General features: G+C 44.3%; 3 protein-coding genes across 5 annotated transcripts in view; all 3 read right to left on the reverse strand.

Annotated features, from left to right (window-relative positions):
• Positions 1-285: 285 nt before the first annotated feature.
• On the reverse strand, positions 286-5,492 carry LOC311001538 (uncharacterized protein; the record flags this gene model as incomplete). The annotated part of the gene is made up of 6 exons (XM_083992623.1): positions 286-722; positions 1,559-1,738; positions 1,848-1,943; positions 2,554-2,745; positions 3,712-3,807; positions 5,328-5,492. The coding sequence occupies 6 exons, from the start codon at positions 5,490-5,492 to the stop codon at positions 534-536; spliced, it is 918 nt and encodes a 305-aa protein (XP_083848749.1). The 3' UTR covers positions 286-533.
• A 1,222-nt stretch (positions 5,493-6,714) lies between these two features.
• LOC311001348 (uncharacterized protein) lies at positions 6,715-10,476 on the reverse strand. Its single transcript, XM_083992419.1, has 6 exons — positions 10,176-10,476; positions 9,258-9,353; positions 8,987-9,178; positions 8,281-8,376; positions 7,991-8,170; positions 6,715-7,154 (listed from the first exon to the last, which is right to left on the reverse strand). The coding sequence occupies exons 1-6, from the start codon at positions 10,338-10,340 to the stop codon at positions 6,966-6,968; spliced, it is 918 nt and encodes a 305-aa protein (XP_083848545.1). The 5' UTR covers positions 10,341-10,476; the 3' UTR covers positions 6,715-6,965.
• Positions 10,477-11,414: 938 nt separating this feature from the next.
• LOC311001313 (kinesin-like protein KIF1C) overlaps positions 11,415-16,322 on the reverse strand; it is a 46,282-nt gene continuing 41,374 nt past the window's right edge. For all 3 annotated transcript variants that reach the window (XM_083992361.1, XM_083992362.1, XM_083992360.1), the window contains one exon: positions 11,415-15,609. In XM_083992361.1, coding sequence (XP_083848487.1) covers positions 14,585-15,609 — 1,025 coding nt within the window. In that variant the 3' untranslated portion in view covers positions 11,415-14,584. The remainder of the gene's footprint in view (positions 15,610-16,322) is intronic.

Consider the following 16,322-nt stretch of genomic DNA (forward strand, 5'->3'; position numbering starts at 1 on the left):
CTGATCGCTGTCTTGAATATTTATATTGTACAGTTAGACACTGTTTATAGGATGTCTTCATCTTGCTTTTATTGGCCACATTGAATCTTTCACATTGTAAGGAAGATGCCATTTTCATTTTCCACTTTAAAATTATAGTCAATCAATAATCAATTATATCTTGTAAATAAGAAGTCTTAGCAGAATAAGCAACACAATATATTCTCACAGTGAGTGAACAGAAATATCTTATACGCTTATAGCCAGTAGTTAGAGCTCAACTCTGAACAATAAACATCTCAGTGTTTTGTGTAACAGTCAGTCAATGTAGCTACTGTATGCAGAATAACCAGAACCAAAATAACTCAAATGGTGAAATTGAGAACAATAACAATCTTCTTTTTCACATTTTTTTATTTACTAGACAAAACACTGGGATATTTGCGGTGCAGAGTTGATCAAGAGCCTTAGTCAGAAGTGAGTGCTTGTAGAGCTTTACACAGTGATTGATATTAGTCAATGACCGTTGGGGGGGGGGCACATAGGGTGGCCAATCAGATTGCAGGGGAGGTGGGTCCAGTGGCATCAGGAGAAGCAGTCTCATCAGGAGGAGCAGTCTCATGAGACGGAGGCACCTGGTCGGGGTCACCTGTTGGAGCCGATTGTGTTGGAGATGAACACAGATCCGATACCTCCAGATTCAGTACAGGTGTACCTTTGTGCATTGGTGGAGAATCACACACCTGTCGACAGACAACAACCGGTCAAAAGGGGGAAGTCACGGCAAAAGGGGGAATTTTGGTTGATTTTCGATAACAACCAGGGGTTGACCTCACAGAATTTCAGAGCTCCTTTTTTTGCTTGAATTTGAACTGTTTGGCCCATTTCCCACTGGCCAGAAAACCTGTTTAAACCTGCTAACGATCGGCCTCTGACCGCAGAGGGAATGTGTCACCGATCTGCATCATCCCGCGTGAAACGACTCTGCAATTGACGAGGGTTTTAATCGATACGCCTCTTTATTTGTGTGGCAAGGTGAAGAAGGCCCGGGCGGGGATTGAACCCACGCCTCCCGGGTAAGAGTCACGCTTGCCAGTCACCCAAAGGGACATCCCCTTGGCCAAGTAGCCAGGGCACATGATCAATTGGAGGCATAGTGACAGGTGACTGGCAAGCGTGCGTGACTCTTACCCGGGAGGTGTGGGTTCAATCCCTGCCTGGGCCCTCTTCACCTTGACACACTTGCACTATATCAACATGGAAGTGAAGCCACAACTATTGTGTCCACCGCACTTTATTTTTAATGTAAGTTGTTAAAGACACAACAACTGGCCCACCATCTTCCATGCTGCTTTCTGTTGTTTACTTTGTTGTTTTCTGTCACGCTGACGTTGCGATAAACATAATGACATCTGTAGACACACAGGGTTTTGGCCATTGGGAAAAGAAGTCAATTGTAACTGGGTCGACCTGCGTTGACCCACAACGTTAGTGGGAAAGCGGCATGAGTCTCCTATTGGCTGGTGAAGCTCCCTGAAGGTTCAGGTGCAGCCTGAGACGAGACGACTCGTCTACTCACCACACTCTCTCCATCGGAAATGACGACAGGGCCTTCCCGGGTGTAGACGTTCAGTTCGTAATCGTCAAGGTATCTACGGAAGTAACCAAGGGAACAGGAGCAGGCCCAGGGATTGGCTGAGAGAAAGAGATAGGGCACCTCCTCTTTGGGGCTAAACCAATCATCTGGCATCACTTTGATCTGAAACAAAAAAAAAACATCATTGGTCAAACTCCGCCCCTACAGGCAAAGACGTGAACAGCAGCTGTGGGTTTTGTGCTCTCCTTTTACTTGGTGTGTGTTCTCCCACCTTGTTGATCTCCAAGTACAGGGTTTCTAGGACTGGAAGGGGGCGGAGCATAAGCCCAGGGAGCACCTTGATCTGATTGGATGACAGGTCCAGGACCTGGAAGGTGACATGAGAAAACATTTACCAGCTTTGTTTGGACTCATTCAAGAGTTTAAGAAGAACTATGTTCTGCTGTTTTGCTAACCCTCCTCCTGGCCATGTGCATTTGTTTTCAACAAAGCTGGTGAGAAATCAATCCATGTAGCGGTGGATAACGTTATTTATCATCTACCATGTTACCATGTGTATAATTGTGGAGAGTTATCTGTCATAAACAATACCCAGCCATCACCGCGTCTCAAGACATCTTAAGATGTGTCTTAAGACACATCTTAAGATGTCTTGAGACGTCTTGGTAAGTCAAGATGTGTCTATAAGACGCGTCTATAGACATGTGTCTTAAGATGTCTTGAGATGTCTTGAGATGTCTTAAGACACTCAATGTCTTCAAGACACAAAATTCTGTCTGAGAGCATCTCATGTGCTGCCCTTGCATGTCTTAAGACATGGGTGCATGTCTTCAAATTTTTGTCTTAACATGTCTTAAGACGTCTTGATGTGCAGAAATGTCTTGAGACATCTTGATTCCGCTTATTGAGACATCTTAAGATGTCTTGAGACGCGGTGATGGCTGGGTATACATAACTATGTGTGCTAACAGTCTGACCTCCAAGCTGCTGAGTCCGGAGAAGGTGTTGTCGCTCAGGGAGCCGATGTTGTTGCTCTCCAGGTAGAGTTCAGTCAGACCGGGGCAGGCAGAGAAGGAGTGGTCGGCGAGGGACGTCAGCAGGTTCGAGCCCAGACGGAGGACGCGCAGGGTGGGCAGGACGGGGCCGGAGGTCGGGGTCACCTCCGGGACCTGGAGACCAGAGAACCGATTAGCTTCTGTAGTGTATTTTCTACCTCCTAATATGTTAAGTAATTTACCCTGAGAGTTATTGATGTGTTTAGTATATGATCCACTTTAAATTATTTTCGTTTTACCTTTTGAACTATTTCACAACCCTCTCCAGGTGTGTTCTTTGCTTTCCTGAAGGTAAATGACCATTATAATATAAACCATGACTTTGTTCGGACTGAAGGCTATACTTAGGTAATTTTGTAGTGTCAAAAAGCTTAACGGTCAATTTCATAGTAATGTCATGTTTTCCATAAAGGCAAAAGATTACACATGCTTTTCATGCTTTGAATTATGACAATTATGACACAATTAATTGTTATTTCTAGACTAATTCTAGACATTATCACGTATATGATCCACTTTAAATTCTTTTCGTTTTACCTTTTGAACTATCTCACGACCCTCTCCAGGTGTGTTCTTTCTTTGCTTTCTTGAAGGTAAATGACCATTATAATATAAAACAAGACTTTGTTCGGACTGAAGGTTATACTGTACTATATAGGTTAGGTCACTTTTTCTGGACACCTGTAAGTGGTTTACCATACCTATGATTATGTCAGCCTGAAGGTCAAGATGTCAAATAACAGAGGGTAACTTGGACATGTTAGGTATTGTCTTAGCTTATGTCCATCTTGGTCAGTTACATTCTTTTGTTTAGAGGTGGAGTTTTAAGAAACATATACTGTATAAGCTCTGGACTTTTGGCCAAGAGAGAGAGAGGTCTCATATTGGCTCCAGAGGCTTCTCGAAGATTCAGCTTTTTGACACTGTATCTTTTTTTGGAATAAACCATTTTTTACCGTCTACAAAGAAGACGTGTCAGAGTGGTCATCATTTCATCAGCATCGACATCAAAATATACCACACTTTGATGTTGAAAGATGCCGGCCGAGTTGAAGCAGGTTTTTTTTTTTTTTGACACACCTTGTTGGCCGTGAGGTCGATCTCATAGATCTCTGTGAAGCGCTGGTAGGAGGACCAGGACAGGCTGGAGAACAGGTTCCTGGGAAACAAGAGCACCTTCAAGAGAAGAAGGAGATTTACAGGCTGTTAACTACGTGATAATGTCAACAAATAGCCTAGAAATAACAATTAATTGTGTAGTAATGTCAAGAAGCTTAACGGTCAATTTCATTAATGTCATGCTTTCCATAAAGGCCAAAGATTACACATGCTTTTCATGCTTTGAATTTTTCTCCACCAAGTCCTTGAAATTGACCGTTATTTCTGGGCTATTTCTACTCAATCAATCGTTATTTCTTGGCGATATTTGTCGGCATTAAAATATGAAATTGACCGTTATTTCTGGGCTATTTCAAGACATTATGACACAATTAATTGTTATTTCTAGGCTATTTCTAGACATTATCATGTAATGAACGGCCTGTGAATTAAAGGGTTACGGAAAACATTTATGGCTCTTGTCTTATCAGGCTTCAACAGGCCGCCTGTGGTTTCCAAATGTCAGTCAAACGCCTCGTCCAATCAACGCTTGGAAAAAGGTTGCTGTATTCCCGACAGGAAGTGGCCTGTTTTCACAGATAAATTTCCCCTTGTCATCGATAGTTTATTGAGTTTCATCAAATGTTTCAGTTTTATTGTTTATTTTCTTTCTTTCTTTTATTGTAATTCAATTTCATATTGTCATTCACTGTTTTACATCATGATGTCACGTTTACTTTAATGCAGCTGTAATGATAAAAAGCTGTTGGTTGTTTTAATTATTCAGTTGTTTTGTGTTTCAATTTCAATTTATTAGTTTTTTTGATTATTTTTTGTTAGTTGTTCATATATTACTAATTGATTAATATTCAGTGTCATAGTTCCATTATATAGTAATTTAACTAGCCTAACTATGATATTTATTTAGTTAACTAATATTTTGTTTATTTTGGTTAACACTATGTTGCACATGACCGATGTAGATGATATAGACAGAACAGTGTGCATGTTTGTCTTTTTGATCACTCTATTGGACAAAAAAAGAATAACAACAAACAAACAATGTTCATTTTTTTTAAACATGTTTGTATATCTGGTTACTTAGGTAACAAAGTCATGTGAATGACTCATTTCACAGACTTTAAAGTTAAGGATTTAAGGATTTAAACTATGGAAACCTGATGTGGTCAGACTCACAAATACACATGGGTCAATGACGTGATGCAAATGCATTAGAATTTAAATACAAAAGCAAAAACATATTTCAATTTATTCTTTTCAGAAGAAAGTATATTTTCATAAATCCTGTGTATAGGTGGATCAAATATTTAATATTTTATAATATTCTTTTTTGGTCAGCCATTTGACATCTTGAGGGACATTCAGTCTGACATTTGTTTAAATTAAAAATATATATAAAAAAAAGGTTCAAATGACATTATACAAAATGTACATTTAAACTCTGGTGCTTTTAAAACTATTTATTTAAATAATATTTATTTGTCACTGACCCAGAGCTTCTGTGAAAGTTATCCATATTGATCACTGTTTGAACGCTCAGTCTTGGTGTTGTCTATGACCCGACTTCTCTTGGTTACCTTGGTCGTCGTGGGTTCGAGTCCCGCTGGGATGTCGTTGAACCCGGCTGCCGTGCAGTTCTCTCTGGGCCGGTGGTCCTTGTCTCTGTCGCTGATGCAGCCGGTCACCGTCGCTGTAACCGTGGCAACGTGAGACAAGAGGAGGAGAAGGAGGAAGAGCTGCATCGTTAGAAGACCCTCAGCTGCTGGAAGTTTGTGTGTGTGTGTGTGTGTATGTGTGTGTGCGGAGAAACAAGACAGTGAAGAGGAATGTGTGTGTGTGTGTGTGAAGCAGGAAGTGTGATAAGACTGAGCTCAGTTCAGCTGAGTGTGTTGATACGAGACTCGTTTGTGTCACTACTACATTTTCACGTTTCCTGTTCATCATATTTGCAGCTGAGCCCGAAGCCACAAAGCATCATGGGAACTAAATCTGTGACAACTGTACACGTGTCTCATCTACATTCTGCCTGGATCTAAGGCAATGCTTTGTCAAGACTGTTACTGCCTCATGTACATGTTGCATGTTTTCAATGCTATTCAATTTCAAATTCAAATTCAAATTGTATTTATTTATATGGCACCTTTCATGCTTAAAGGGACAACAAGGAGTTTCTCCATCGGCAGAACCAAAAATTCTGCGACAATAAAAAGTCTCATATTAATGTGGATGAATCTACATTACCCACATTTGTTAATATGTCAATTTTTGATAAATATATTGTTTTGTCTCTATCGTTATTGTCACTTTAAAGCAACACAAAGTGTAACTAAAAACAACAACGAAAAGAAAGAGAACCCAGGCAGAAGTGTGGCAGGCCCCCAGGAGACTATTAAAGTCAGTAAAAACTAAAGACTAAAACAGTAAGATAAGATAGAAAGTCTAAGATAAGATAAAAGGTATAAAAATCATAGAAAATAAAATAGATGAAATAAAATAAATATATAAAATCAGCTGAAATCATAGAAAATAAAGAGTAAATATGGTAAGAAGCCTGATTAAAAGGAATAAAGAAATAAAATGAATCATAAAAAAAATTTTTGTGCTGATGTCATAGCTCTGGGGGCGGGTCCAGAGTATTTTCTGGTGGGGGGCACAGGGGGGTAAAAATAAAGGCTGCCACTGATCGCTGTCTTGAATATTTATATTGTACAGTTAGACACTGTTTATAGGATGTCTTCATCTTGCTTTTATTGGCCACATTGAATCTTTCACATTGTAAGGAAGATGCCATTTTCATTTTCCACTTTAAAATTATAGTCAATCAATAATCAATTATATCTTGTAAATAAGAAGTCTTAGCAGAATAAGCAACACAATATATTCTCACAGTGAGTGAACAGAAATATCTTATACGCTTATAGCCAGTAGTTAGAGCTCAACTCTGAACAATAAACATCTCAGTGTTTTGTGTAACAGTCAGTCAATGTAGCTACTGTATGCAGAATAACCAGAACCAAAATAACTCAAATGGTGAAATTGAGAACAATAACAATCTTCTTTTTCACATTTTTTTATTTACTAGACAAAACACTGGGATATTTGCTGTGCAGAGTTGATCAAGAGCCTTAGTCAGAAGTGAGTGCTTGTAGAGCTTTACACAGTGATTGATATTAGTCAATGACCGTTGGGGGGGGGGGGGCACATAGGGTGGCCAATCAGATTGCAGGGGAGGTGGGTCCAGTGGCATCAGGAGAAGCAGTCTCATCAGGAGGAGCAGTCTCATGAGACGGAGGCACCTGGTCGGGGTCACCTGTTGGAGCCGATTGTGTTGGAGACGAACACAGATCCGATACCTCCAGATTCAGTACAGGTGTACCTTTGTGCATTGGTGGAGAATCACACACCTGTCGACAGACAACAACCGGTCAAAAAGGGGAAGTCACGGCAAAAGGGGGAATTTTGGTTGATTTTCGATAACAACCAGGGGTTGACCTCACAGAATTTCAGAGCTCCTTTTTTTGCTTGAATTTGAACTGTTTGGCCCATTTCCCACTGGCCAGAAAACCTGTTTAAACCTGCTAACGATCGGCCTCTGACCGCAGAGGGAATGTGTCACCGATCTGCATCATCCCGCGTGAAACGACTCTGCAATTGACGAGGGTTTTAATCGATACGCCTCTTTACTTGTGTGGCAAGGTGAAGAAGGCCCGGGCGGGGATTGAACCCACACCTCCCGGGTAAGAGTCACGCTTGCCAGTCACCCAAAGGGACATCCCCTTGGCCAAGTAGCCAGGGCACATGATCAATTGGAGGCATAGTGACAGGTGACTGGCAAGCGTGCGTGACTCTTACCCGGGAGGTGTGGGTTCAATCCCTGCCTGGGCCCTCTTCACCTTGACACACTTGCACTATATCAACATGGAAGTGAAGCCACAACTATTGTGTCCACCGCACTTTCTTTTTAATGTAAGTTGTTAAAGACACAACAACTGGCCCACCATCTTCCATGCTGCTTTCTGTTGTTTACTTTGTTGTTTTCTGTCACGCTGACGTTGCGATAAACATAATGACATCTGTAGACACACAGGGTTTTGGCCAGTGGGAAAAGAAGTCAATTGTAACTGGGTCGACCTGCGTTGACCCACAACGTTAGTGGGAAAGCGGCATGAGTCTCCTATTGGCTGGTGAAGCTCCCTGAAGGTTCAGGTGCAGCCTGAGACGAGACGACTCGTCTACTCACCACACCCTCTCCATCGGAAATGACGACAGGGCCTTCCCGGGTGTAGACGTTCAGTTCGTAATCGTCAAGGTATCTATGGAAGTAACCAAGGGAACAGGAGCAGGCCCAGGGATTGGCTGAGAGAAAGAGATAGGGCACCTCCTCTTTGGGGCTAAACCAATCATCTGGCATCACTTTGATCTGAAACAAAAAAAAAACATCATTGGTCAAACTCCGCCCCCTACAGGCAAAGACGTGAACAGCAGCTGTGGGTTTTGTGCTCTCCTTTTACTTGGTGTGTGTTCTCCCACCTTGTTGATCTCCAAGTACAGGGTTTCTAGGACTGGAAGGGGGCGGAGCATAAGCCCAGGGAGCACCTTGATCTGATTGGATGACAGGTCCAGGACCTGGAAGGTGACATGAGAAAACATTTACCAGCTTTGTTTGGACTCATTCAAGAGTTTAAGAAGAACTATGTTCTGCTGTTTTGCTAACCCTCCTCCTGGCCATGTGCATTTGTTTTCAACAAAGCTGGTGAGAAATCAATCCATGTAGCGGTGGATAACGTTATTTATCATCTACCATGTTACCATGTGTATAATTGTGGAGAGTTATCTGTCATAAACAATACCCAGCCATCACCGCGTCTCAAGACATCTTAAGATGTGTCTTAAGACACATCTTAAGATGTCTTGAGACGTCTTGGTAAGTCAAGATGTGTCTATAAGACGCGTCTATAGACATGTGTCTTAAGATGTCTTGAGATGTCTTGAGATGTCTTAAGACACTCAATGTCTTCAAGACACAAAATTCTGTCTGAGAGCATCTCATGTGCTGCCCTTGCATGTCTTAAGACATGGGTGCATGTCTTCAAATTTTTGTCTTAACATGTCTTAAGACGTCTTGATGTGCAGAAATGTCTTGAGACGTCTTGATTCCGCTTATTGAGACATCTTAAGATGTCTTGAGACGCGGTGATGGCTGGGTATACATAACTATGTGTGCTAACAGTCTGACCTCCAAGCTGCTGAGTCCGGAGAAGGTGTTGTCGCTCAGGGAGCCGATGTTGTTGCTCTCCAGGTAGAGTTCAGTCAGACCGGGGCAGGCGGAGAAGGAGTGGTCGGCGAGGGACGTCAGCAGGTTCGAGCCCAGGCGGAGGACGCGCAGGGTGGGCAGGACGGGGCCGGAGGTCGGGGTCACCTCCGGAACCTGGAGACCAGAGAACGAGAGAACCGATTAGCTTTGATGTTGAAAGACGAGTTGAAGCAGGTTTTTTTTTTTGACACACCTTGTTGGCCGTGAGGTCGATTTCATAGATCTCTGTGAAGCGCTGGTAGGAGGACCAGGACAGGCTGGAGAACAGGTTCCTGGGAAACAAGAGCACCTTCAAGAGAAGAAGGAGAAGATTTACAGGCTGTTAATTACGTGATAATGTCAACAAATAGCCTCGAAATAACAATTAATTTCGTAGTAATGTCAAGAAGCTTAACGGTCAATTTCATAGTAATGTCATGTTTTTCATAAAGGCAAAAGATTACACATGCTTTGGATTTTTTGGGAATGTCCTTGCAATTGAACGTTATTTCTAGACATTATGACACAATTAATTGTTATTTCTTCTCTATTTTGTTCTCGACCTGGGTTACAGAAAATATTTACGGCTGGTTTCCTGTCAAACTATCTTATCCCTGTTATCAGGCTTCAACAGGCCGCCTGTGGTTTCCAGCTGTCAGTCAAACACCTCGTCCAATCAACACTCAGAATTCTGCTGTATTCCCGACAGGAAGTGGCCCGTACAGATCAATTTCCCCTTGTCATCCACGTTCGAACTTTGAGTTTCATCAAATGTCTCATTGTTTTATTGTTTATTTCCTTAGATTTTATTGTAATTCATCATCACTGTTTTACATCATAATGCCACTTTTACTTTAATGATTAAAGTTGTTGGTTGTTTTAAAGCAACATTGCAGAGTTTATCGGCCTTGAAATAATGTTTCCAAACTCATTGCAATGGTGGAAACTGCTGTAACTTCCCTATGCGGGTTGAATCATCCCCCCCCCCCCCCCCTTTTCTTCAATGCAACTCTATGTTTCTTGACTAATTTCACACAATTTGTAACTGATATTTAGAAGAAAAACTTTTTGTTGTTCAGGATATGCCCTGCTCAGCCCTGGTGTTTTCTATGACCTGACTTCTTTTGGTTACCTTGATCGTACATGCAGGTTCGATTCCCGCCGGGATGCTGCTGAAACCTGCGGCTGTGCAGTTCTTTCTGTGCCGGTCGTCCCTGTCTCTGTCACTGATGCAGCCGGTCACTGCTGTAACCATGGCAACATGAGACATGACGACGAGAAGGAGGACGAGCTGCATTGTTGAAGGACCCTCAGCTGCTGGAAGAGTGTGTGTGTGTGTGAGGAGGAACAAGGCAGTGAAGAGGAGAGTGTGTGTAAAGGAGGAAGTGTGAGTGTGTTGTGTCACTTCTTTTCACGCTTCCTGTTCGACACATTTGCAGCTGAGCTGGAGCCAAAAAGCTGAAACAACAGTACACACGTGTCTGAAAACACAATGTTTGTGTGGTCAGATGTGAGTGAGTTAAAGTCCATGAAACCAGTCCTTACTTTATCTTATCCCTCAATAAAGGTGGAAACAGAAGAGTTCCACAGTGACCATGGAAACAGTAGAGTTCTACAGTAGAGTTCTAGTGACCATGGAAACAGTAGAGTTCTACAGTGACCATGGAAACAGTAGAGTTCCACAACGACCATGGAAACAGTAGAGTTCCACGGTGGAGTTCTACAGCGACCATGGAAACAGTGGAGTTCTACAGTAGAGTTCCACAATGACCATGGAAACAGTAGAGTTCTACAGTAGAGTTCCACAATGACCATGGAAACAGTAGAGTTCTACAGTAGAGTTCCACAATGACCATGGAAACAGTAGAGTTCTAGAGTAGAGTTCCACAACGACCATGGAAACAGTAGAGTTCCACAATGACCATGGAAACAGTAGAGTTCTACAGTAGAGTTCCACAGTGACCATGGAAACAGTAGAGTTCTAGAGTAGAGTTCCACAACGACCATGGAAACAGTAGAGTTCTACAGTAGAGTTCCACAACGACCATTGAAACAGTAGAGTTCTACAGTAGAGTTCTAGTGACCATGGAAACAGTAGAGTTCTACAGTGACCATGGAAACAGTAGAGTTCTAGTGACCATGGAAACAGTAGAGTTCTGCAGTAGAGTTCTAGTGACCATGGAAACAGTAGAGTTCTACAGTGACCATGGAAACAGTAAAGTTGTACAGTAGAGTTCCACAGCGACCATGGCAACAGTAGAGTTCTACAGTGACCATGGAAACAGTAGAGAGTTCCACAGTAGAGTTCTACCATGGAAACAGTACAGTTCTACAGCGACCATGGAAACAGTGGAGTTCTACAGCTACCATGGAAACAGTAGAGTCCTACAGTAGAGTGTGTGAGGTGAGGCGTTCAGGGAGACTCAGAGAAGTCAGGTTTGGTTTTTCTTTGTCGCTGACAGTTTATTGCCATCGTGTTGTCTGCAGGTTCGGCCTGAGATTGGTTCCTGATACAACGAAAACAACAACAACAACAACGACTCAACACAGACACAGAACAACCCGACGGGCTCTCAGCCAATAGGAAAGAAGAGGGGGAGGAGGAGGAGGGCTGGGCTGTGATGTCATCACAGTCCAGCCCTCCTCCTCCCCTCCTCTTCCTCCTCCGCCTCTAACATCCAAAACAACAAACGTAAACAGACAATTAGAAGAAAAATAATAAAATCAGCTTTATGAAGTAAAACAAACTTTAGATTATGATTCTAAATTAACCAGGAAACACACACACACACACACACACACACACATCCAACACACACACTCCCACACACAGACACACACACACACACTCACACAGGCGGTTGCAAGAGGGTGAAGAAGCTCCCTTTAGCAGCATCCACAAGAACCCAATATTAATGACACGTATATCTTTTATCATAATTAATATTAATAATAGTGATGATGTCGTGATGACGTCATACAGCAAAGAAGAAGGTCGAACATGTAGCAGGTTAAAATACTCTGGACAGGAAGCAGATGAATACACAACAAGGAAAAAGAAAACAGCCAATCAGAAGCTGGAGATTGAAAAAAACAAAAAAACAAACAAAAAACAACAAAAAAAAACATCAAAAGAAAGAAAAAGGAAACATCATTTCCCATCAGGCCCGGCAGTGGCAGCAGGTTATCAAAGATTGTCCCGTGATTGGTCGATACCAGAGACACCATTATTCTGCTGATGTCACACTTCTCAGGGGCCAATCACAATCAGTCCTTGTAGTAGGTGTGTTTTTTTTTTTTTTTTATTTGTCGTCGTCGTCGTCCTCACCATGGCGACTCCTCTCCTGACCGGCTGAGTGTCGGAGGGAGCGCTCCCATTGGTTGGTTGGTTGGTTGGTTGGTTGGTTCTGACCTTAAAAATAAAAAAGGTCTCAATGTCACAGAGCACTTTAAACGCTCCACTCGTCAATTGTCATCTCCCACAATGCCTTGCTCTGTGTGTGTGTGCGGGGGTGGGGCTGCTGCGTTCACGTCGACTTGGGAAAGCTGGAAATTACAACTTCCTGTTTTTCAGAGGTGCAGTGAACACAACAGCAAAAAAAAAAAAACAATAAAAATGAGACTTGAACTGATAATCAACTGGGCTAATTGATTGATGGACAATGAAAAGAAAAAAAAATCAATATGTACAGCATTTAAAGAAAACATCTGTTAAAGCTCAGGTGAACACAGCTCTTTAAACTGACATTGAACGCATCACCATACGACTCCAAAAGCCTCGGTTTCCATCTTTCCGAGGTCCCGTGAAAGCAGCAGCCGATCCCCTCGTCCCTTCATGTTGTGGAGTTGGACTTGAACGCCACACAGAACAGGTCTTTTAGTGTCTCATACTCTTTTATCGTCTCTTTTTCTTTTTCTTCGTCTACTTCTCTTCTCGGCCATCTGTCTCTCAACTACATTTCCCAGAGTTCCTTGCTTTACACACTCCTCCTCCCTCCCCTACGTAAACTACATCCATCACCGTCTCAATGATTCGCTGACTCCTCCCACACTTGTGCGTCGCACGTCAGGATTCACTTACTCTACGTTTTCCCCACGATTGCCAGAGACAGTGAACATTTCATTATGTCGCAGCCTCGTTTTTTTCTTTTAAAAATAGATTCATCTTCATTAAAAACAAGTAAAGTCAGGAGGATACACTTCAAATATACACACACAACGCTTTAAAAAGATTTAAACGTGCGAGTCGCTCACATCATCATGTACAACAACAACAACAGCTCCTCCTCCTCCTCCTCTTCGCTTCCGTCTCTCTGTACAGCAGTGTTGTCTGTCAGCTCTCTGCTCTCCAGCAGGAGGCGCCACAGAGCAGCTTTCTTTGGTTTCGTAGCACTCGGCTGACCTGGCGTGGTGTTCGGGGTCACACGGGAGAGGCAGTAAATACGAGCTTCGATTGTGTATTAAAAAAAAAAAGTAGTGTTCAAAGTGTCGGTGTCGAATCGGGGTGCAATGGATCAGAAACCTCACGGATCGGACGAATTTGTTGCAGCTTCAAAGATACGAGCAAAGTTTTTTTTTTAATTTGCCCGTTTATTTGGCTACGTGTTCCCACACTACATGCCACGCACAACTTTTTTTTTTCATCCCGGTCCGTGGACATCCAATCCAAATGGATCCGTTGCACCACTAGTGTCAAAGTCGTACTGACTAGAAACTCCCATATAACTTGAGCGCTGCCTCGGCAAGGCTAGGCTAGGCTATGCTATGCTAGGCTAAGCTATGCTAAACTAAACTCGGGGTTTCATAGGACTTTCCCATATAAACCTATTAGCCTGAAAACGCTAACAGCCGCCCCAATTTGCTCCACACTCACTGGCTAACTGACTAGCCACGGCTAACACCTGTAGGTAGCCTAGATCTCAGGCTGTAGCATGCTAGTTAGCCTCCTGGGCTAACAGCGGCTAACACAGAGCGGCTAAACCTCAAAGTCCACGTAAAAACAAACCCAGAAAAATCAAAACCAACGCACTCCGTCTTTAAAAAAACTCAACTAAACAAAAACAAAAAAAAACAAAACAGCGGGAGACTTCTGCAAACAGGAGCTAGCACGTCGGCTTTAAGGCACCTCATCATCGTGAACGACTTCTCAATCGGGATCGCAACATCAATCAATCAATCAATCAATCAATCAATCAATATCACCAATCGATTAAAATAAACAACACTTAAAATCGATCATTGTGTAGTAAAAGTTCATCCATCGTTCATCTTGTCTGACAGCAAAAGACAAAAATAATCCACTTTACTTTCCCCCTCCCTCTTTTAAAAAAAAAAACGGCGTTGCTACGGCAACAGCTAACCCGTGCTATAAGGAGAGAAAAAAAAAAAAGAAGGAAGCTAAACACACACACACACACACACACACAGCAGGATTCAAGGTACAGGACACACACACACACACAGCCGACAACTCCACTCCCTCCCTCCCTACAGCTTCAGCCAATCAGATCGGATCTCCGTCAGAGGTCAGAGATCAAGAGGTCAGAGGTCGGTCGGCATCTCCTTGTTGTGTTTGAGGTCCGGTGCGCTGAACTGCCGTCTCATCCTGGGCGGCGTGGTGAAGCCCCACCCCCCCGCTAGGTTAGGGTTAGGCGGCGGCAGCGGCATCGGCATCGGCGGCGGTACGACCCCGGAGCGCGGCAAACTGTGGTAGTTGTTGGGGGGGTGATGAGGTCCACCAGGCTGGAATGGTGCATTGTGGGGGTTGTAGTAGGGGTGGTGGTGGTACTGATGGTGCTGCCGTTGATTAAAGTGGAAACCGCCGCCAACGCCGCCGCCACTGCTGCCATCTCTGTCCCTCCCTCCTCCTCCTCCTCCTCCTCCTCCTCCTCTTCCTCCTCGCTCCCCCCCAGGCCCGGGTGACACCCCCCTCCTCTGTCTCGGTCGCCCCTGGTGACCGCCGCCACCCACACCGCCACCGTGTTGCTGGTTGTCGTAGTTACCGCCACCGTTACCGCCACCGTTGCCGCCGCCGTGGTGTGTGGAGCTGTCCAGAGAGTTGCGGCGGTAGCGACGCTGCTGCTGCTGCTGCTGGTTTTGTTGGTTGCTGTTGTTGTTGCCCTGGTGATGGTGATGGTAGTGGAAGCCGCCGCCGCCAAACTGGTTGCCCTGGTTGCCCGGGTTACGTTGTTGCTGCCAGGCGCGGTGGGGGCTCGGCGTGCGCATGCGAGCCGGTGGCGGCGGCAACGGCGGCGGCGGCATCTGGAAGGGGAGCGGCAGCAGAGCGGGACCAAGAGGAGGAGGAGGAGTAGAGAGAGGAGGGGGGGAGGGGGAACATTTACCCTCCACGCTGCCGCCACCTCCTCCCCCCTCAAAACTCTGCTCCCACACCTCCCCCCCGCCCCCCTCCCCCCCCAGGCCTAGCGCCTGCAGGGCGGCGGTGGCCGGTCCCCACGACAACCGGTGGGCGGGGTTGCTCTTGAAGGGGAACTTGAGCTTGCACTCCTGCGGCGGGATGAAGCGTCCGGTTCCCGGGAGGTGGACGGGGACGACGGGGACGGGCTGACCTGCAAGGGGGGGAGGGGGAGAGGGGTTTAAAATGAGCACCCGCCGCCACTCGCCAAATGCGAGTAAAAATGTCATATATGTATAATAAGCTGGAATAAACCAACTTCACTGTTGTCATTCCATCACCTAATTGATACGCCAATATTTTTTTTTAAAAGAACAATTCCGGGCGAATTCAACTCGGGGGTGTATGTTCCTAACATTTTAGGTCTAAAAGAAGGAATCTGAAGATTTTCAGTTTAATTGCTCCTGTTTTGCCGTAGTTTTGTCTGTCCCCGCATCGCCACGGCAGATGTGAATGGGAGCAGATGCAAGTTCCGCTGTTTACGTCCCTCAAAGCCGCAATTTTCTTCCACAGACAGCGTCAGATGGAGACTCAAACATGCACCAAGAAGTTTATTTACTTAAAGCAAGCCGACATGTTTGTAAAACTAGATCTAATTCATAGTCTCCCGGAGTCTCGCGCAAGACCCAAGTTGACGCTCGGTGTGTTCAGGTGCAGTGGGAAGCTCCCGTTTGTGCCATAAACACAGGAATATCAACTCTTGACTTGCTTCAAGTAAATAAACGTGCATGTTTGAGTCGCCATCTGACGCTGTCTGTGTCTTTGAGGGATGTAAACAGCCTAAGCAGCAGAACTTCAATCTGCTCCCATTCATTGCTGCCGTGGCGATGCGGGGACAGACACAACTACCGCAAAACAGGAGCGATT

Source organism: Trachurus trachurus (assembly GCF_905171665.1).
Source record: "Trachurus trachurus genome assembly, chromosome: 18".
Taxonomy (NCBI): Eukaryota; Metazoa; Chordata; class Actinopteri; order Carangiformes; family Carangidae; genus Trachurus; species Trachurus trachurus.

Bases quoted from the DNA above. Each gene is read 5' to 3' on its own strand.
- LOC311001348 (XM_083992419.1), bottom strand. From the start codon at position 10,340: ATGCAGCTCGTCCTCCTTCTCGTCGTCATGTCTCATGTTGCCATGGTT. The intron at 9,354-10,175 runs GTAACCAAAAGA...CTTCTCTTGAAG, and splicing joins AACCTGCATGTACGATCAAG to GTGCTCTTGTTTCCCAGGAA. The intron at 7,155-7,990 runs GTGAGTAGACGA...GTCTGTCGACAG, and splicing joins TTTCCGATGGAGAGGGTGTG to GTGTGTGATTCTCCACCAAT.